The sequence below is a fragment of the Apus apus genome, chromosome 7 (genome assembly GCF_020740795.1).
Source record: "Apus apus isolate bApuApu2 chromosome 7, bApuApu2.pri.cur, whole genome shotgun sequence".
In the NCBI taxonomy this organism is placed as follows: Eukaryota; Metazoa; Chordata; class Aves; order Apodiformes; family Apodidae; genus Apus; species Apus apus.
The window spans coordinates 7026399-7047996 of record NC_067288.1 but is presented as its reverse complement, the minus strand read 5'-3'; the positions used below and the strand labels follow the sequence as shown (position 1 = coordinate 7047996).

The following is a 21598-nucleotide window of genomic DNA, read 5'->3' as shown; positions in this document are numbered from 1 at the left end:
CGCTCTCATGGGCAGCCCATGGCTGGGACCACAAGCAAGGGTCCTGCTGGGGAGGATGCTTAGGTTGGAGGGGGTCTGTACAAGGCCAAGGGATGCCACCAGCAGTGCTGGCTCCTCGTCGAGGGGGAGAGAAATACAGAGAGAGAGAGTCAGTGAGAAGGAAAAGACAACAGAAAGCCTTGAGAAATAGAAAGATTTATTTAGCAAAAGCCAGTCAACTAATGACAACACCCAAGGGTTAAGTGCACTTACATTGACAGACTGGTTTCCCAGATAGATCGAGTCAACAGTTAGTAACATGACAGTTTTAGGAAAAGAAAGGACAAAAAATATAGCTATAAATCTCCAGTCAAGGTCCATAACAAAAGTGAGAGGCTAGAGAGGCATCTTGGAGGCAGCGCTGAGTTAGGAGGAGGATCATTTACACATGTACACCTGCAGTGCAGCAGGACACTGGCAGGGTCCCACCCGGCTCTGGCAGTGTCCCCTCAGCCCGTGGGGCACCTGCCACCATCCACTGTGGGTAGAGTGCCAGGCAGAGGCCTGAGCACACAGCTGGTCCTGACAGCTCCTCACAGGGCACTGCCTGGGCTGTGTGTGTGCAGCAGGGATGGGCAGGAGGGTGCCTGGGGAGATGGCTCAGCCCACATGGAAATCCCTCTCCGAGCTCACCCACACATCCCTACCCTGCCTGCATCACATCCTGTGCATGCTGCCATCCCCACCTCACCCTCCTGGTGGAACCAGCCTCTCACCCCATGCTTCCACCTCCAACCACTGCAAGCTGGCAGTGGGATGTTGAGGTCCCCAGCAGAGGGTATGGCACGTAGCTGTGCAGGAAAGGGCATACAGAAGTATTGGTGGCCAGAGGACAGGAGCACCCAGGTACCAACCAGCGCTTGCTCTCTGCCCTCTCTGTGCCTCATTCAGGGGCTTCCCTGGACACCTGGATACTACTATGGACACTGAAACATGGCTTTGCTTTCCACTAGGACAGTCTAGGTCCTCACAGCACCCAGCCTTCTCCCAGGGCGGAGGGTGAATAGCACAGCTCATACTGGCACTGGGGCTCTCACCCACACCTCACTCCTCAGCAGCCCTCAATCCCAAGGAGACTGGGGCAGAAAGAAGTGATGGACCTTCCTCAGCAGCAGGGCTAAGTCCTGGAGGACAGCAACAGCTTGTGCCTGGGAGATGCTCAGCTTGGTGTTAGTTGCAGGCAGATCTAGCAGAGACAGAGCTGGTGAAAGCAAAAGCAGAGGGAAGCAACAAAACAAAGCAGAAGCAGGATAGGAGGGTGGATGGGGAGGAAGACAACTGTGTCAGTCCTCACCTCAAGTGTTTCCACAAGGAGCAGGGCAGACTTCAGGACTCTGGCACACACCCTTTCAGCTGTAGCCTCTTAGAGGCTGCAACAGGCAGCTGACACATGTGCTTGTACAAAACAGACAAGTTCTGGATCCCACGGATGCATTAGCCACAGGCAAGTCAGGGTCCAGTGGGGGATCCTGACATTGTAAATTCACTTTTCTGCTGGTTGCAAAACAGATGTGAAGGAGCCCACCTGTAGACATCAGCAGTTCACTCCCCATCCAGGGGTGGCAAGCATGACCATCCCTGCACATGGCTGATGCCAGCACTGCATCCCCCTGCCCTGGTCTGGGGACAAGCAACTGCTTGGAAACAGGACAGTTGGTCTATAAAGCAATGCAGGGAGTTTGTGCTGCTGGTGGGTGCAGGAAAGTGATTCAGAACATGACTTAAGAGCACCAGAAAGACTTTGAAACCTGCAGAGGAGCCCAAGCACTGGGCAATGAGGGAAGGACATCCCACAGCCCCATGCTGCATGCCCTGGCTCCCTGCTCCTTGTCGAGCCGTACCCTCCTCTCTGCTCCAAAGCCTGGGAGAGGAGTGTGCAGTGCCTGCACACCCTCCACCTGCCTCAGGCAGGGACAAACCCTGCCCTGCAAGTGCCCCACACACCAGCCCTCTGCCAGGAGCTGCCTGCACCCAGCCACCCTGCGTGACCTCGCCTCACCCCTTCAGCTCCTTCCCAGGCTCATCCCCACTGCCTCACTGGCACACCCATGCCCAACCACCCCACTAGCATGGCCCTGGCCTCACCTCCCACCCCCTCCACCACGCAGGGAGCCAGACCCCGGCCAGCAGCTCTGTTGCTGCCCATCACCCCATGCTGGCTCCACAGTCGCTCTCCTCCTCACTCACTGCCCTGTCCCTGCTCTCTCATTCCCCCAGCAGAAACCTCCACCTGCTGGACGGCTCCAGCAGCACCAGCAGCAGTGGCTGATGTGGCAGGGAGTCCCTTGCCTGTGCCTGACCTCCAAGAGCAGCTCGCAGGGGGACAGTGTCTCACACAAGCAGCTGCCAGCTCACCACCCAACGTGAAGTGGGGACACTCCAGCTCAGCACACAAGCCCATGCATGCTGGAGCAGGGCATGCCCAGCACATCCTCTTGGCATGGCGTTGTCCTCACCTCTGCACACCTCCTGACCATGTGCTGGAAGCCTTGTGCCCCCCCTTCCACCCCCTGTCCCTCTGGGTTGTCCCATCCCTGCCAGGGCCAGGGGGCTCTGGCCAGGGCCTGCCCCAGCTCCAGCAGGTCCTGGCTGCTCTGCACCACCTCCTGCCCACCCCTACACCGCGATCTCATCCTCCAGGCTGTCACCCAGGTCCTGCCTGGACTGGACGTGGAGCAGGCGTGGTGGTTCCTCCTGGGACCAGGAGTCACGCTCCTCGCTCTCGTCCGTGTTGGACTCGTACTCAGAGGCGATGCCCGACTCGCGGAACTTGATGAGCTCCAGGCTGCCCAGCGCCGGCTCCGGGGCAGGCGGCCCTGAGTCTGGCAGAAAGCGGTAGCACTCCAGCTTCACCAGACAGTCGTTCCTACCTATGGGGCTGCCCAGGGTGCTGGGAAAGCCCGAGCTGGGGCCCAGCGGTGGCGGGTGGGTGTCCTCGGGCTGCGGAGTGGTCGGGTCGCAGAGGACGGGGAGGATGTTGGAGCGGTAGGTGATCTCCAGCAGACTGTCCTGGGAGCCTGCTGCAAGAGAAGGGCATGGCTGAGAGGCAGACAGTGCCACGACGGCTTCCCTGGGCATCCCGCAGCCACCACAGCTGGCTGCAGACTGGCCAGAGGAGGACAGCCATTTGGTTGTCAACCTGCTCCCACCAACACCTTTTAGAGGGGATCACTCAATGCCTCTGGTGTCAGGAGTTGCTGCTGGCCAGCAAAGTGCCAGTTTTGCAGGATAAAAAAACAACAACTGTCTCACAGGCCAGCTCCTCTGGGAAGCTGATGGTCACGTCTACTAGAGAGGAAGGCCAAGGAGGGGCTCTTGTGCAGGTAAGGAGCTGGCCTAGACCATGCAGCCTTTGGGGAAAGTGAACATACAGCTGATGGACGTATGAGACTGATGGTCCATAGAGCCCTGCCCATGCCATCTCCCACGCTGCTTGCAGGAATGCTGCTGCACACACACAGGCCAGGCCAGAAGGGCACTAATATTCATTCCCCTACACAAAACCACTGGAAATGCACAAAAACCTCACAAGAAACACCCCCACACATGAACTCCACAGACCCAGCCAGCTGCATGGGGAGAGGACGGGGCAGGAGTGCTTACTGTTGGTGTTCCCTGCCAACTTCAGCTCCAGCTCTTGCACCTGTTTGACCAGGAGCGAGATGTGCTGTAGCAAGTCTTTGTTCTGGAGCAGCAGCTGGTGCACACGAGCTTGGGCCTCCAGCCGTGCTGCTGCCTCCGCGGCCAGCTGGTCCTTCAGCAAGTGGACCTGTGTGACAGGAGAGAGTGGGTGAGTCCATAGGACATGCTGCTCAAGGGCTAAGAGTTTTGACTCCAACTATCCCTGCTTCTCAACCACAGCTCACCAGCATCCCACCAAGTGACATGATGAAGAAGCCATTCCTTGCAGGTGCCCACAGATGTGATGAGGACAGTAGGGGCTGGTGGCAGTGTCAAACCAGGGCACCCTCAGCAAATCCAGTGCTTGGTCCCCTGGTCTCTGATGGAGAAGTCCCAGCCCAGACTAAACCATATGTCACATATGTGTGCCACAAATGCATGAGGAAAGGGCAGACCAGGAGGCAGCCAGATGGATGTGGAAGAGAAGACACACTTGAGCAACTGGATGGTGCTGTGATGGTGCTGTGGGTGTCCAAGGGTGCAGCCACGCACCATGAGCCGGCCCTGGCCGAGCTGTCTTTCCAGGCAGGTTTCCCAACAACAGTGTTTTGCACAAGGCAGGATCCTGCCAGCAGTGTCTGTCAGTATGAGGGGTGGGAGCATCAGAGCTGCCCCAGAGCTCCAGGCAGCTCCAGCTGTGACAGGCACGACATGCCTGGAGCAACACAGATGGCAGAGTGCTACCGAGGCGGCTCTGGGGACACAAGCTGACTGCTCGTTCTGGCCTGGGGAAGCGATGCCTGGATGTTAATTGGTGGGAGTCCATGGGCAAGAAATCCATTGATTTTGGTGTAACTACTCATACACGAGCATCTACATCAGCAGGAAGGGTGATGCTGCTGGGCAAAGACCAGCCAGAAGCACTTGCCTGGGGGCAGCTCTCTGCTCTGAACTTTAGCAAGGAGAGCCCCAAGAGTGTACTCTGGGTGGTCCCTGTAGCTATAGACCAAGCACAGATCCTGGTCAACACACTCGATCTCCTGGCTTTGTTAGTAAAGGATTAAGCCTGTGCCCATCACCATGTGTTCAGAGACAAACTGACTGGGTACTTTTGAGAGAAGACAACAAGTGCCATTGACTGAGGTGCTGATGTAATGCATTCAGTCATCTGAAAGGCATTTGAAATGATAGGGCCCAACTTTTTCATTAATAAAGTACAATGATACAGAATCACCATGGTGCATGCTGAAGGGATTAGAGAGCAGCTAAGAGACAAAAACCACCCTGAGGTGGGCAGAGGTCCAGGGCAGAGTGTCAGCCCTTGGGGAGATGGGGATGAGCCCACTGGCTGCCATCCCACAAGACAGCCAAGAAATGGCATTACACCATTTCAGGTACTTTTTATTTTATCTGGAAGAAAGAATAAAAATAAATGGCAGCTGCAAGGCTCTGCAGGTACACAGACTGGGAACTACTGCAGCTGAGCAGTCCCTACCACAGAGGGACTCCGCTTTGCCTGGCAAAGCTTTGCCTGTAGCAGCACTATGCTTGAGCAGACGTAAAGCATCCCCTAAGGATGCAGGTCCCACTTCCAGAGGGAAAAGCATCTTCCCAAGCCCATGAAGACAGAAGGCACGCAGGCTCTTGGGGCAGCAGTACAGCCAGAGGGACCAATACTGACTTTCTGACACATGAAGAAGGTGGCCATGGGAAAGCACAGAAAGGCTGCTGAAGCCCATCATTCAGGCCAGGAAGGAAGTCAAGCAATTGCAGAGAGTGCTGGGAAGGGCAGGGAAGAAATAAAGCTACAGTAATGAGTTGGATAAAGTGGCCAGAACTGCTTAAATGAGAAATTCCTGCATGGAGACCAAGTGGGCAGAGTTTAATGCTAAGGCTGGGCATTTGCAAGAACACAGGGACCAACAGACTGAGGAAAGCTGGTGGCATGCAGACCTAATGCTAACCCATCTGGACTTGACGGAGCCATTGCTGGGAGCAAGGACACCACGAGCCAGCCTGGGAAAGCACAACAGAGCAGGCTTTGCTGCAGGAGACAGGACACTGCCTGGCCTGCTCCCATGTCCCACTGCTGGGGTACCCCCTGGCTCAGGTCGGGTCCCCACTCATGCCTGCCCCTCTCCAGACAGGAGATGCTCTGGCACTGAGGGGCTCAGGAGTGCACCCCAGCTCTGCCACCACCCCAGGAAAGAACAGAAGGAAGAACCTGGGCCACAGCCACTTGTGTCTGCTGCTGCTGCTGCTGCAGGAGCTGCTGGAGAAGCTGCATTTGGTGGTGGGCAGAAAGGGGTGTTCCCAGGTTTGGCAGCTGGGTGGACGAGGGCAGCAGCATCTTGGGCGAAGCTGTCAAGATGTCTTCAGGGTGGAGGCAGCCCTGCAAAATACCAAGGTTGGAAGTGTGATCTTGTGCCCTTGCCCATGCAGAGCCCCTAGGCATACGTGGGCTGCAGGACAGAGCAGCCCCCCAAAACACCCAGGAAAGAAGTTGCTGCATTCCAGGCAAACATACACTTTGCTGGGGATGCTGAAAAACTTTGAAAACAGTATTTTCTCAGTTTTGACAAAAGCCCAAATACTGAGGCTGATGCCTCTCATGGGAATTTCCACTGTACCAAAATATTTTTTATTATTTTTGTGTGTGTGCGTGGAAAAAAATCCCTATCAGCTCTGCCCCAGACACTTTTCCATGTGGACGCACAGAGCTGAGCCTCAGTACAGCTCTCTCCGGGATCACCCTGGGCCCTGAGCCAAAGGGCAGCCCCGTGGCAGCAGACAGCTTTGATCCAGGAGCCTGGGAACGCTGCACAATCCCTCCCGATCCCTGGGCCCCCGCGATGCAGATCGGAGCCACGGGAGCCACAGCCGTGCCCTGAGTGCAGAGGGCAGGGAGCCACCCACCTTGGCATCAGCATAAGCACTTTCCTGCTTGTCCACGGCGTCCAGGTCGGTGACGCCGCGGCTGAAGTCCAGGATGTCGGCTCCGGGCAGCGGCAGCTCCACCGCATCGATGTCCGTCTCCTCGGCCGAGGCGGCCGCCCTCTCCGCACCGGCGAGGCGACAGGCTGCAGGAGCAGGGGCAGAGCACAGCACAGCCCACTTGGAGCGAGGAGCTCGCTACCACGTACCCAGGGTGCGGGGAGTGATGCCCACCCGTCCCCCCACCACCCCAGTGCCACCCCACCCTCCAGCTCCAGGGGAAAAGCAGGTACAGAGCAACCCGGCTGCACTTCCCGCTGCTGCCCAGGATGGGGCTTCTGGCCAAAAAAAAACACACCCAGCCCCAGCATGTCAAACATGGGGAACAGCAGCCCAAACCCCTGATGGGGGAGAATCAAAAGCAGAAAACACAGAGAAAGCTAAAGAAAGGTAAACAAGAGATTATGGGGCGGCAGGGGGGCGGGGAAACAACAAAACAAATGTTCAGAAACCCCCAGGGAACTGCATATCATGGCCAGGACATTGTGTAGAGGAAAAACAAACAATGACCAGTCCAGGACAGTCCAATGATTAGGTCATCACGACAGCACTGGTTCCAGAGGCAGGCAGGAAACCATGGCACAGCTCAGGCTGCTCCTGATGGGATGAGGAGGATCTAGCACCCAACATGGAGCTGCAGCCTACACATGGATGGGCAGCAGGACTCAACAGCCTCCTGATGGGCATTAGAGCAGTGTGACCAGCCTCTTGCCAAACATCTATCTCCCCTCCACTGAGGAGCATAGTAGTTCCCTAGGGCCCCACAGAGCCCAGGGTGATGGGATGGACCAGCAACCCCCAGCCAGGAGCATCCCTACACCCTCTCCGCACAGGGCTGAGATGGAAGGGGGGGTCCACATGCTGCCTGTAGCCCTAGGAGCTTGGTGCAAGATCCCAAGCATGGCTTAATACACACAGGAAACTACAGAGGTGCCAGCAGAGCATGAGCTGGGTCCATGGCAGAGCCAGCCCCAGCCCCACACGAGGAAGGTCAGTGCTTAGGGCTTCATCTGTGGAAGCAGCCAGGAAATATTTGCAGTGTGTGCAGCCAAGCATGGAGAGTATTTAGGCACCCAGCAGAGCCCCGGGCACTGCTAATGGGCTCCCAGCAAGGGGGATGTCTGTGAGGATGATGGCTAACACCTAGCGAAGGCTCCTTGCTGGGCAAGATCCCAGCTTGAGCCCGAGGCGCCGCCGGCCAGACTGCTGTGCCAACCCATTCCCCGCAGGTGTCAGCCAGCAAGGAGCAGCGTGGGAAGATGTTGACCCTGCCAGGCTCCAGGACCCCAAACTCCAAACCTTGCAGCGTACCTGGGACATCCAGGTCGTCCCCATTCCTCTCGCTGTCCCCGTCCTCCTGCCCGTCCGCGTTCTGCTGGGTGTGCTGCAGGCTCAGCTTGTGACAGACCTCGAACGCCTGCCCCACCGTCCGGACGATGCGCATGGCTTGGCTCTGCGGTGGGTGAGGAGAGGAGCAGCTCAACCCCAGCTGCCCCAGCCTGCTGCTCTCCCCAGCCTGGCACAGCTCTCGGGGGGCTCTGCCCCAGCTGCCCCTCTGAGACCCCCCCCCAGCTGCAGGATGAGCATCCCAAGACCTTTACCTTCTTCTTGGATTTGAAGACGTTGCACCTGAAGATGTTGCTAGACCCATCCCTGGCAATATAGCTGAAGATCTTTAGGTCCTGGGAATCGTGCGACACGTAGAATATTCTGCAAGGACAGCAAGGAGAGGACAATATCTACATATTACCCACATGCCCTGGAGACTGCCAAGGCCACATCCAGCACTTCCCAGGGCACAGGGTGCTGGCAGACACCCAGTCTCTGCAGCACATCCCTGCTAAAGCCCATCAGAAATTTTTTTGGCAGTGATTTTGTCTCGGCTGGGAAAATTAGCCTGCTGACTCAGCAGCAGCAAATATTTTGTGAAGGCAGATCAGGGCTTTCTCTGCTCAGCCCTCCAGGGACAGGAGAGCAAACCTGCCTTCTCTGCCTTGCCTGGTTGGAGTGCCAGCCTCCCTGCTCAGGTGCCTGCCTCAGCCAGCACACCAGCCCCTGCCCAGCATGGCTGGGGCCCTTCCTCACTCCTCTTCAGCTTTGGACACAGACCCCCCCATGCTCTTAGCTTTAGCTAGTGAGATGGAGGAAAAGTGCTGGGGAATTCTGGAGGGCACAGCAAGCGAGGGGAGCTGCCCTCCACGGGGTCAGGGTGGCTCTCTTTGGTCAGTCCCCAGCAGAGTGCCAGTGTGGCACAGGGTAAGTGGCACAGCAGAGCCACACAAGCCTTACCTGTAAATGGGATCGTGCATGATGAGCATTTTGTTCTCATCCCAGGCCCATTCTTTTTTCTGCAACAAAAGAAACTGAAAATGAGTACGTCAGATGCTGCCCTTGAGCTCAAGAACAGGGCAGACATGGTCCAGGGACAGACCTGGGAAGCACTTGTTACAAGCTCTGCTGCTGCTCCTCTGCAAACCCTTTGCCAAGGGCTGGATCCTGCTGGGGTCGGCCTCCCACTGAGGGAGCCCCTTCTACACCTGCTGCAGAACTGGCTCTGCCATCCCACAGGAGCAAGGCTCATCCATGGCTGATCCCAGCCTCTCCCACCCTCTCTCAGAACTGATATTCACGGACCCTGTAAGATCCTTGCATCATAAGAAGAGTGACCCTGATGCCAAGGCACCACTGCCACAGGGACCGGGGGTGCCTACCTTCTTCTTCTTCTTCAGAATGACCTTCACACCATCCACTGACACAATGAGACTGACTTTTTTCTTCTTGATGTTCTTGGCTTTAAACTCATACTGCAGGGGACAGAGGAAAACACCAGAATTAGCTTTTGCCAGGAAAGCCCCAGGGACAGCTGAAAATGATCTGATGGGAAGGGGCAAGAAGGGCAAGGAAAGATCTCCTCCAGTACCACAAGCCCACCCAAACACAAGCAACATGCCCACATCAGCCTGTGCAGCCCTGCTAGGACAGGGGACCTTTCTGCCCCACAGCATCCCCATGTCCAGCATCCAGAGGAGCACACTGCAAAGCAATCCGGTCCCTGGATGGGGATAATGCTTTGCTCAGTCCAGGATGCTGCTGGGAATTTTAACTTGTGTTTCAAAGGTGCCCGTTCTGTCCCTGTAAAGAGCTGCACCTCCCCTGAGAGGCACAGCCACCTCCCCAGCCCTGCCAGCCCCTGGGACTCTGCAGCCTGGCCAGGCTTGCCCCACTGGCTGGAGGCCATTGCTGAGCTCTGGTATGAGAAACCTCATTTCAAGTGGGGGTTTTTTAGGGGCTTAGTATAAAACTGAACACAATTGCTGAGGACTTTGTGAACCTCTCCAGGGGACATGAGATAATGCAATTACCCACTACGATTAGAAGTCACTGGACAGGAAAAAAAAACCCAGCAGGAACTTCCAAATATCAGTGACTAAACACAAAGCTCTGGCCCAGACACAGGGAGAGGATGAGATTTCTAAAATTCAGCCACTTTTGCATTTGGGGTCTTGCAAGCAGGGAGGGGACTGGCAAGGGAACAGTCTAGACAAGCCCTTTAGGCTGAGCAACCCCCCCACTCTGGGACTTTTGGGGAGTCCCACAACCAGTCTACCATAAGTGTGTACCCACATCATGTACCCCGGTGTGCTGGCCCCACAGGCAGGGCACTGTGCACAGCCCTAGGGACAGACCCTCTGCACCCACCCAGCAGCAGCAGAGCCCCACATCCCGCACCTCCCATGTCTGAGGAAGAGAGGAACGTAATGAACCCTCTCGTTATTCCGCCAGTCTCTCTGCAGAGGGAGCACAGGGCAGGCGCCCCGACGCAGAGCCCTGCCTGCACTGAGCCTCCCGGTGACATTTCCAGCTCTGCATGATCTATTAACTTTGGCAGCCAGAGCCAGCAGGCAGGAAAAGCTGCTGGCCCTGACCTGCGATCGAATGATAAAAGACCTGGAAATACAATTCCTCAAAGCCATTTTAAAGTCGCCGATGGGGATGGGAGGGAAGATAGAGGCGACTCGGAAAACAGGGGGAGGGGGAATGCAGCTCTGCCCTCCCCAATGCACACACCCGTCGAGCTGTGCAAACCCCCCTGCTCTGGGGCTGAAGCCATGGTGATGGGCTGCAGAAAGCAGAGCTTAGTCTCCCACCACGGCTGTAGCCAGACTCAAAATCCCCAGCATATACCTATATGTTGCTTGCAGGGCTTACTCGACATGGAGAAGGGTCTCACTGGAGGCCCTCACCAAAGAGACCATCAGGGTGGGTTTCCAAGTCTCATCTCTCACCTTTCCCTTCCCTGTTATTACAAGCAGAGGTGAAACTGCATCCAAGAGCCCCATCTCTGTGTCTTGCTAAAACACCAGACCAGTACCGAGATCACAGCAGTGTGTCTGGTACCTAAAGCTAAGGAAATACCTTGATTTAGCCCTGAAAAAGCGAGATCCAGCACAGCTACCTTGGAGTAATTAACCAAGCACCATCTGAAGCTCTGCATGCAATTTTTTCCAGGAGCCACAGGCTGAACTGGATGCTCTCAGCAGTGCCCAGAGTGACTGCACAGCACCTCATGGAGCCGCAGCCTGATTTCTTGGTCCTAACAATCAATGGTTATAATCATCAAGTTGCCTTTCTGAGCTGCTGGAGCCCTGGGGTTTCTGTTCTGGGCCCTCCCAAGTGCTAATTAATATGGGCTTGGAAAATACAGCAACCCTAAAAAATACCTCAGAGTTAGAGAGACTATTTTTAGCCTGTTTTTTGAGTGAGTAACAGCCCCAGGACAGCAATGCAGACAGGCCAGAACACTTCAGCAAAGATGTTACTTAGCCCCAGCATATGTTCCAGGGACAGAATCAATGCAGAGCTCCTTCGAGAGGCTTCCACAATCCCTGGCAGCAGGCAAGGGATTCTGCCCAGGCTCGCTGAGGGGAGTGCCATGGGGGAAGCTGCTTTGCCTTTGCCCCCCTGAAGCCCAAGTCTCCTTGTTGCTGGCAAAACTCCAGCAACAAGTGACAGGAGCAAAGAAGTCAAACTCTCAGGAGGGCCTACCAGCCAGATTTGTTAATAACTTTTCTGCACAAATCCAGGCCTTTATCCCAATGCCAAGGGGAAAGCCAAGCTCCTTTGCAAGCTGGAGCCATGTGCTTAGAGAGCTATTGCACACTCTGTCCCAACCAGAGCTCATTAGTTCAATCACACCCAGTGTGGATGCTCTTCGGGATACATCTCCCATGCAACAAAGCCCAGCTCCAGTCAATAAAATGCTAATGAACTCATGCCCACTGGGTCTCTAGTGAAACACTAACCATAATTTAATAACAAATAACCAAGGAAGGATTCAATAAAAGGATTTAATAAAAGAGCAATTCAGCCCAGCTTCCTCTCACATCCCTGAGCTGCGTGGGGCAGGGACACAGAGTCCACAGGTGAGGAGAGGTGTTGCTGATTTTGGGGGGCTTTCAAATCCGAGTTTGGGTAAATAGGTGCCAGAAGGGAGAAAAAGCACTGGGAAGAGAGGGGCAGCAAAGCAAACCAAAAGGGAGCACATATTGCTCTGCAGAGCCCAGCAGGGCCATCAACACCCTTCGTGTGCTGCTTCAACTCTGCCTACAGCCACAGCGTGCAATTTGCTCTGCCTTATTCACAAGGCTAATTTAGCAAACCAGAGGGGTTTCACCCCAAGCAGCAGCTCTGGCCAAGGTCAGAGGAGGCATCAGGTTTACACAGCTCCTTTGAGTGAGATTTGAGCCACAGAGAGTGCAAGAGCTGAGCCCAAAACTGCACAGAGCCCAGTCTGTGCTCAGCCTCCCAGGCTCATGGTGCAGCAGCTCAAACCAGCAGCAAAGCCCCAGCCCCCCTCTGTGCCTCTCGTGGGCAGCACAGCTCCCTCACAGCCCTGCTGTGCCAGGATGCTGCTCACTGCTGCAGCAGGAGGGTGGCATGTCTCACCACGAGCCCTTGTCACCAGCGGTGGCACCAGCCCAGGCACAGTCCTGGGCACCCTGCGTGAGAGAGACTCTGGCTCTCCCCAGCCCCAGGTGGGAGAAGGTGGCCCTACACTGCCTCCCTGGACCTCTCCCAAGCAATGGCCAATCCTTTCCATTAGCTGACTACAGATGCCAGCATGGCTTTTTGTTCCTAAAGACTGTTGGACATCTCAGAAGGTCCCACTGATGTGCTGCACACTGACAGGACCTGCCCGGACTAACACTTGCCCTGAAAGCCTGTTCACTTGTGGGTCAATAGGAAACCTCTCTCCATATGGTCAATGGGACCTCCTGGGCTTGGAGCTATTAGTGACCACAGCTCTGTCAGTCCTGGGCACAGAGGTCTGCCAGCTCTGCCCACACTTGTCAACATCCTTCCTTTACTGTCAAACAGAGAGAAAAAAGCTTGAGACAGAGGCAAAGAATTCGAGTTTCAGCTTTTTCAATTGCTGGGAGGAAAGCAGAGGTGATGGTGGGGTGGCAAATGCTACCAAAGGGACTCTGAGACCATCTCCACAGCAATTGCTGCTGCATCCAAAACCTGTGGAAACCAGGTGACCCAGAGGAGAAGAAAACCTGCATGTTTCTTATAACTGCCTAAATGGCATAATAATCAAAAGAGCTTTTCTTGGTCTTTCTTGGCCTCCAACCCATCTTTTTAGCCCATCTTGGGCATGATTCTGAATCTTTTAATCTCTGTAATAACACTAAGTTTGGGTTAATTCTATTAGTTACTGGCTAGAGCAATATGCCAGTCTCAGAAGATAAGACATAATTTCAGGGAAATGCACAGAAAAATGGAAACAGCAGATAAAACTGCCTGCTCCTGGACTTGCAGAGCTCCAGTCAGTCTCCAACTGAAGCTTCTACACACTCTACTAACATTTTTAGCAAAGATTGAAAACGGACATTTCAGATATGCCCAAGTTTAAAAATATTCAAGAAAAAAAAATGGTCTTACTAATTAAAAAGAAGTATTGGAACACTTGTAAATTCCAACCAGCTAATTAGTGAATAAAGATTATCCCTTAGCTTTACACTACCCATGAAAAAAACATGTTCATCCTCTCAATCAGAAAAGAAACATCTATTTTGTCAGAGTACAAGAGCCTTTCCATTGACCTGAGGTTAGTGGGAATCTATTTCCAACATCTGCCTTCTATGCAGAGCTCACTATTTAAATAACTTTAGATGGAAACTAATGCCAGCTGGTGTATGCATCATTGTGCAACACATTCCTACTGCCAGAGTATTAAAATTGCCCTTTCTGGAGAACAGAGTAACATATGTTGCTTAATAGAGAGCACTTGCAACTTTGTCAGCTTAGAGTAAAATTATCTATGGATCCGAGTGCCATGGGTATGTGTGAAAAGCAGGGAAAACTCATCATCAGTAGAAACATGGTAAACCTCCCTGTCACACTGTTTTTACACGGTAAAAGTGTAAGAAAACTTGTAACCACCCACTGCACATGCTAGGTTAGGCAGATCAGGGAGATGGTGTCTGTCTATATTCATCATTCCCTTGCATTCACAAGCATCTGACAAAAGTTAATCTGAATAAAAATGCCCTCATTTCATTATAGCCCATCTAAGCTGCAGCACATGTAGATTGAAGCCTACCCACTAGCACTGTCCATCAGTTAGGAAAGGTACCAGGAATGCTATACGGTCAGATTGTGCTAGTAAAATATAAATAAATGGGAAATTTTTTAATAGAACTTCCCCTAAAAGCATCGAGCTATCCCAGTCTCCTTCCATCCTCTATCCACTTCCTCAAAAAAAGAAATAAATAAAAATTTAAAAAATTAGTTTACAAGCTTGTACTGGGGAAAGAAAACCAGTCTGAGAATTCAGTTAATAGGGAAAAAACAATGTTCATAAAACTCACTGCTACTCTGCTAGCTCAGGAGGCAAGAGGAAAAATTTGCTGTAAGAAAAAGCATAAAAGGGGCTGTATTTTTTTTTTTGCCAGAAAATTGTGTTTCGTTGTGGTTATACAGAAAGCAAATGAAACTGAGCAAAGCCAGGTCCCACAGAGCCACCTCTGCTGGAGGGCTGGCTGGTCAGGTCCCTGCGAGGTGAGCAGCCTGAGCCTATTCAGCTCTGCCACAGCTCCTGCAGCCCCCCAAGTCATGGGAAGGGAACAGCAGGAGGGGTCCAGTGCCCACCTCCCCCAGCACCCACAGCAGCTCCTCCCTGCAGCTGGCCAACACAGCAGCCAACAAATACCTTTGGAGTTAGACTTTAACCCAAGGTCAGCTCAGGCTAATGGAAGTGGGGAGACGTGGCAGGCCAGTGAAGGATTTCCCAGCACTCTGGGTACTGTTCTCTTGATGAAGAATTAACTTATTACAAACTGACAGCTGAGCTCCAGTTCAATCAGCACAGGCTCCACGGCTCCAATAATTAGTGACTGGGGGGGAACCACATACCTCATAATTTCTGCTGCTGAAAATACAGGGGATGAAAGTAAAGCTCAGAAAACAGGAGATCAGGCATAACCCGCAGGAGGGAGGCCTGGAAAACCTTGTGGGATCTTAACAGCAGCAAATTGGGAGGGAGGGCAAACAACAGCACCTCACAGGGGATGAGGATTTTGCAGGATGAGCCTGAGATCTCAAACACGGGCAGCACAAGCCCATGTGTGCTTCTGTGGGCAAGGAAGAGAGGCACAGAGAGAAGCTTCCCAGATGAGCTTCAGCAGGGATTGCTGACCATCCAAGAGAAGCCTAAACATTTCATCTAAATGAAATAATACAGCCAGTATTCTCTAAACAATGGCCAGAAAGAAAAGAGCACTGGAAAGGAAAAGGGAACAATTTAAAATACAGCTTTGGCACAGTTTGAAACGCAGCCAGGAGACTCACAGAAGAGCATTCCTAACCATCCCAGCCACACGGGCCTAAGAACAGAGGGGTGGTGTCCAGCAGGAAGCTGGGCATGGTCTCCTACATGACTGGGAATGGGGGCAGCAAATGTTTTGAGAACCCGACCATCAGAGGGACAGGGCAGCAGAGAGCCAGGGGTCCTGCCAGCCAGGGGGTACTCAGACATGGGGCATCACTCCCTCCCACTGCCCTTGCTGTGGGTTCCTGCCCAAAAGCAGAAAGGCACCTGCCAGCCTGCCCCAGCCCACCTCTCCCTTGTGCATTGCCCCAGCTCCACCGAGGCAGTGGCAGATGCTGGAGGATAAAGCAGCTGGAAAGCCGGATATGTCCCAGGGGAGAGGTCAGTTTCATCCAAGAGGCATTTCTGAACAAGGCTTCAAAACATCTGACAGTCAGTCCACTGCTCCTGGGCTGCGCTTTAAGCCCACAGGGGACTCAGGCTTGCTGGAGGGGAGCACACTGCTTAACCTACTAAGCTGATCAGCAATAAATGGACTAAAACCCATTTTTAGAAGACTGCCTTAAGCCGCTCTACCAAAGGGCTGTGCTGCTGCCTGTGTCTCTCAAGGACTCCCCTTTGCCACGGGCACACAATCCCACTGTATCTCCAGCAAGCACCGGCTGTTCTCCGATTCCCACAGGCAGCGGTGGGTCCAGCCGCGGCACGTCCACCCACCACACCTCAGTGAGTGCCCACCCTGGGGTACCAGCAGCACCACCTAGGGCCAGGAAATGGAGACAAGGACAGCCAGGAGGTGTGAGGATCTTTGCAGTGCCCTCATTGTGCTTGCACTCCTCTTTCCTGCTGCCAAAACCTGAAGCAAAACCAGCCTGCAGCACACGTGCCCACAGGGAGGACGGCTCACATCGCAGGACATGGAGTCACAGGGGGCTCCAAGGCAGGACCAAGGGTCCCACCAGCTGGCACCACATGATCAAACAGGCTGGACACATTGCTGCCACCCTGCCAGCTTGGGTTCGAGCTGCTCCTTATGCTTAAATTTCCCATCTACACCTGTCCACAGGTGCATTTTGCCCTGTCTGCATCCCAATGCTGGTGGTTTTGCCAGTGGCTACACTTTAACCAGAGGCCAACTGCAACCTGGAAGGAGGGGAGGAGTCATTAAGTACTGGATGCTTGTTTGCGGACTTAGCGATGCCTTTTAAAACTCTTCCACAGTTTCTCAGAGTTTGCATTTGCACACATGGGAAAAATACGGCTCTGAGATGCAAGCGTTCATCTGAAAGAAGAGATGCTTTTGGTTCATACTGACAAGGTCAGTGTCTATTTTCCCATCCAACTTCAGGTTTAATTTTGGGAACCGTCTGTGATGGTCACAAGTACTGATGGGTATAAATGGGAATCAGTCTAAAAATACCCATTGTTGTGAGAGCAGCAGAGTTAAGGTTGTTGCTTTAAGAGAGTCCCTGGATCACAGTATACCCATTTATCACATCAAATATGTTTTCCAATAACATTGAATATCTCACAATAAATTCCTTCTGCTCGGTTTGCTATTTCCTACCAGATATGACATAGCTGCCTCAATCCACCTCCTCCAACCTCCTCTCACCACCTCCAAGTTTCAGGAGTTGAGCTGCCAAACTGGGACACGCATACAAACCATCTTCAGTCTATGCAGTTTCACAGGAATCTCAGAGAAATCGGAACCAGTAAAAATTGAATCCCTATCAATCACAGGGTTAAACAGATAAAGTTCCTCTAGGTAACAGCTTAATCTCACCCCATCTTTTTTTGAAGATTTCCATGTACAAGATGATTTACCTCCCTCACAAAAAATCCTCAAGGGATCCACACTTCCCTGTATCAGTTTTCAGGTGGTTGGTTTTGTTTGGTTGTTTTCTTTTCATTTGTTTCAGTTTGGTTTTTTGGGTTGGTTTTTTTTTTTTTGTGGTGTTTTGTTGTTGTTTTTTTTCTTTGTGAAACCTTAAAATCAGAGGTTTTGAGGAGTTATGACACACATCACTGTAAATCCCCTCTCCCAAGGCCACTTGTGCCCCAGCCCTACGGGGTGGCACTGCACACAAAAGCAATGCAGCCATGGTGCAGGAGCTTTCCAGCAACATCCTGCCCAGCAGCTCATCAAAGCCACCAACAGGTCCTTCTGCACATGTTATTGTTCACTTCACTGGGGCTTAACTAATACTGAGCTTATAAAGGAAAGCTAGGGACCCCGTCCCAGCACAGCCATCTCATTTCTCCCCTGGCTCAGGCACACACAGCGATGGCTCCAAGCAGGAACTTTCCCAAGGCTGGGAAAAGCAGTGCCTCTCAGCCAGGTGTGAAAGTCGGTGGGGATGGTGCCACAGGACAGCTCCCAGCCTTGAAAATATCTCTGAAGCCCTTTCAGAAAAGCAAGCACAGGCTTTCAGAAAAACAACACAGGCTGGACCCACGTGGGAGACAGCAAGCTCCCACCTGCCTTCACCACTGCCATCTCTGATGGCCAAGAATGGCGTGTGTGAAGTAACCAGTGTGTGGGTGTGTATGGGATACTGGTTGAACTTGTTGCAAAAATAACCAGGATTTGAGCTGCTCCCTTCCACTAATGAAAACAAGGAGTGGGCTCTGCTCACATCTGCAGGCACTGCTCTCACACTGCTTCTTGCAGCCCTGGAGATACAAGATGAGAGATGAGCTGTACATGTTTTAATAATTTCCACCTGTCACTAAAATAAGCAGAAGCACATTCCTTGGAAATCCCACATCTGACCAGAATTTGTGGTATTTTTAATTAGATATGCACTGGTTTGACCCATGTAGGCAAGAGCAATGGATGCACAAGCTGTCTGGTGACAGCTCCTTGTGACTGCTCTTTGAACAAAAAAAAGCACAGACCATAGAATGGTTTGGGTTGGAAAGGACCTTAAAGATCATCTAGTTCCAACCCCCCTGCACAGGCAGGGACCCCTCCCACTAGACCAGGTTGCTCAAAGCTCCATCCAGTCTCTCCTTGAACAACTCCACAACTTCTTTGAGCAACCTGTCCCAGTGTCTCACCACCCTCACAGTAAAGAATTTCTTCATAACACCTCATCTAAACTTACCCTCTTTCAATTTGAAACTGTTATTTCTTGTTCTGTCACTCCATGCCCTTGTAAAAAGTCCCTCTCCAGCTTTCCTGTAGCTCCTTCAGGTACTGGAAGGCTGCTATAGCTCCAAGACCCTAGAAAGCACCTCTGTCCATCCAGGCTACAGTGGGTCTGAACCCATGTGCTGGAGCGAGCTCGGCTTAGAGAAAAGAATTGCCATTTGCAGCAGTTTACTCATGCCCATTTGTGGTCATCCCTAATTAAACTCCTGCCTCTTTCTGGCACAGGCAAGAGCTGATGCTCTAAGGGACGCTGGAAGTGCTGGGTGCTGAGCAGCATAGGGAGTGCCCACCAGGCACCAGCCAGGCACCTTCCTCCACCCCAGGAGGAAAACAAAAATCTTGTATTCAAGGTGAACTTTCCTCCCCAAATGCTTTCTTTCTCACACAGACCCTGCCTCAAGGCAGCTGAGATCATTCCCACCTGCATGGAGAGGGCTGGAGGCAGGGCTGGCACTGCAGAAGAGCACAGAGTCACCCCAAACCCATCCTGAGGGCAGGTGACAAAGAGAGGGGCCCCATCAGAACATCCCCACGCAACGCTTCAGCAAAGTGTCAGCTCAGGATCAGATCTACTCCCCAGGTTGTGAAATACAGGATTTATTTTGGTATGTTTTTTACCACTCACCTAAGAGCTGCTCTCCCACAGTTGCATAAAAAGCTTGAGCAAGAGTAGTTGAGAAGGCTGACAGGAATAACCAAGCAGAAGAGCAGTGGCAAACTAAAGGAAGGCAAGCTGGTAATACTGTATCTATATCAGCAATTAGGCAATTCAGAAGATTAATGAAGAATGAATGAGCAGCAGCATTAAACACTTAGCACATCAGAAACAGGCCAGCCCTGTTAGGCTCGTTAGATGCTCCTGGTGCTCAACAGCGTTTCTGGGTTGTAACTGGAGGAGGAGGAAATTATTAATATCACGCTTGTTTCATGGTTCCTCTTTCAGCAATGACTAACGCAGGTATTAAAAATCATTCACTACATTCTTCATGTTACAGACAACAAGTCTAAATAATGTCTTTCAGAGAGTTTAAGAAGGAATTACACAGACTCAGATCCTTGCAAAAATTCCAAGCTCATAAAAGTCTGAAGATTTTAGGTGGAGTTAGAAAACAGCCAATATAGCACTTAACACCAAGCTAAAGGATTGCAGTAAAACTCAGCACAGCACTGATTCTACACAAGTTGGGATCCTAAGCTATCTCAATGAAATTAAAAGTGCACTTCACAAAGCTATTAGGCTGGCTAAGGAACTTAAGAGACTATCTCGCCGTTTCCCTCTTCGCATGCATTTTGACACAAATATTATCTAAAGTGACCACATAGATGAGATAAAGTGGCTGAAATCCACCTCACCAGCGGAGCCCCAAATGAAACAATGAAGACAGACAGATGACAGGATGCCGCTGTGCTCCCAGGACACTCCACAGCAAGGAGAGCACAGCAATGCTCAATTTTTTGCAGGTCTGGAAGAAAAAGAATATTTGCTATCCAGGTCAAGAGTACAGAAACTTGGCATCAACACATTTCAGGTTGATTTTATGTGGCATTGGCCAAGCAGCCTCCCAAAGGAAAAAGGAACAGAAGCTGTTTAGGATGCATAAATGCATCCTAAAAAAATCCCCTGGAGACATCAAAAGGTGTAATCCCAGTAGAAACGACACTAGGAAGAGAATGTGGTTCTGGCCACATGAGTAGGGCAACATCCAGCAAAACAGAAAGTGATATTATCTCAAAACATTGCACTGTTGAAATCACTACTAATATAATCCATCCCAACACAACACATTCTGCTTTATCATATACTTCAAAGAAGCAATAGAGAAGAGTTCAGAAAAAAGCTACAAGAACATGAGGCAGGTTTCCCAGACTCCGCACTCCCAGAGGTTAAAACAAACCCCTTATACTCAGCTTATTCAAAGAGCAGGCTTTTCCCCCTCAGAGGGGACTTGTCTGCAGCTCAGACCTGGGGCTCAGGGAGAACTTCTTCACATCAAAGGCTCTTTCCCTTCAGGCAAATGCAAAAGATTGACTAGCTGGGAGTTGAAGCTGGATCCATTCAAACCACAGAAAGACCTATCTCTTTTCACAGAAAGCTCAGGGGGACCTGCACCCCGAACCACAGTCACCACCAGCTTTGGGCCAATTACTCTTGTTTTCTCTCTTCTAAATATTGAGGATTTCTTTGCAGTTATGTAGAGATCAGCAGAGACATGATCTTCATGTTTCCAGTAGTGGAGAAACACACACACACATCCCTAAAGTTCCCAGGAATGAGGGAATGTTTGAAGGACTCCAGACCAATCTCATCCATCATGTTGAGAGGTAGTAAGAAAATGTAATTGGGAGTTAAATGCCAAAACAAAACCAGAGGCTTTGGAGGGAAAAAGAGCGAGATGGCTCTCTGTAATGCATATCACTATTGCAATCCAAGAACAACACTGTAAAACATCACAAATAGGGCCAGTTTCAGTTAACGAGTTAAGCTGAAATTTGACAACGTTTGCTGAAGTTTCCTGTCATGAATACCCACTCCAGGCTGAGTTTTGGATCAACAGTTTCCATAGGGAAGTATATGGCAAGGAGAACTGGTTTGTTTGGGGTTTTTCCCCACCTTGTTAAACTCATGCTGGTGAAGACCAAGCAACAAGATTTAAGTATCACTAGGATTCTTGTTCTCCATCAGGGAGGCCTGGGCTGAGAAGAAAACATATTCTTCTCTGAAAATTCATCCAAATTTGGCTACATCCTTCACCTAGAGTTTTCCTCTGGGTAGACTTCACTGCAGCTTGGGGAAGTCCAACCTCCCCCAAAATCCCAGCTGAAGCACAGCACGCACTGACTATCACCCACAGGGATCATGGAGCAGCCAGTGCCCATGGCACAGTGCCATGCTGAGGAACAGCAGCCTTTGCATGGCTGGGGTGAGGAGGTGCAGGCAGGAGGAGACAGGGGAC

General features: G+C 52.0%; 1 protein-coding gene across 2 annotated transcripts in view; it reads right to left on the bottom strand.

Moving 5' to 3' along the window:
* Positions 1–179: 179 nt before the first annotated feature.
* Positions 180–21598, bottom strand: part of NOS1AP (nitric oxide synthase 1 adaptor protein) — a 39909-nt gene continuing 18490 nt past the window's right edge. Inside the window, exons 3-10 of one of the 2 annotated variants that reach the window (XM_051625179.1) lie at positions 9366–9458; positions 8944–9017; positions 8256–8364; positions 7966–8107; positions 6577–6740; positions 5885–6052; positions 3643–3808; positions 180–3059 (exon numbers count right to left, since the gene is read on the bottom strand). In XM_051625179.1, coding sequence (XP_051481139.1) covers positions 2656–3059; positions 3643–3808; positions 5885–6052; positions 6577–6740; positions 7966–8107; positions 8256–8364; positions 8944–9017; positions 9366–9458 — 1320 coding nt within the window. In that variant the 3' untranslated portion in view covers positions 180–2655. The remainder of the gene's footprint in view (positions 3060–3642; positions 3809–5884; positions 6053–6576; positions 6741–7965; positions 8108–8255; positions 8365–8943; positions 9018–9365; positions 9459–21598) is intronic. The other variant, XM_051625180.1, reaches the window with a different exon arrangement.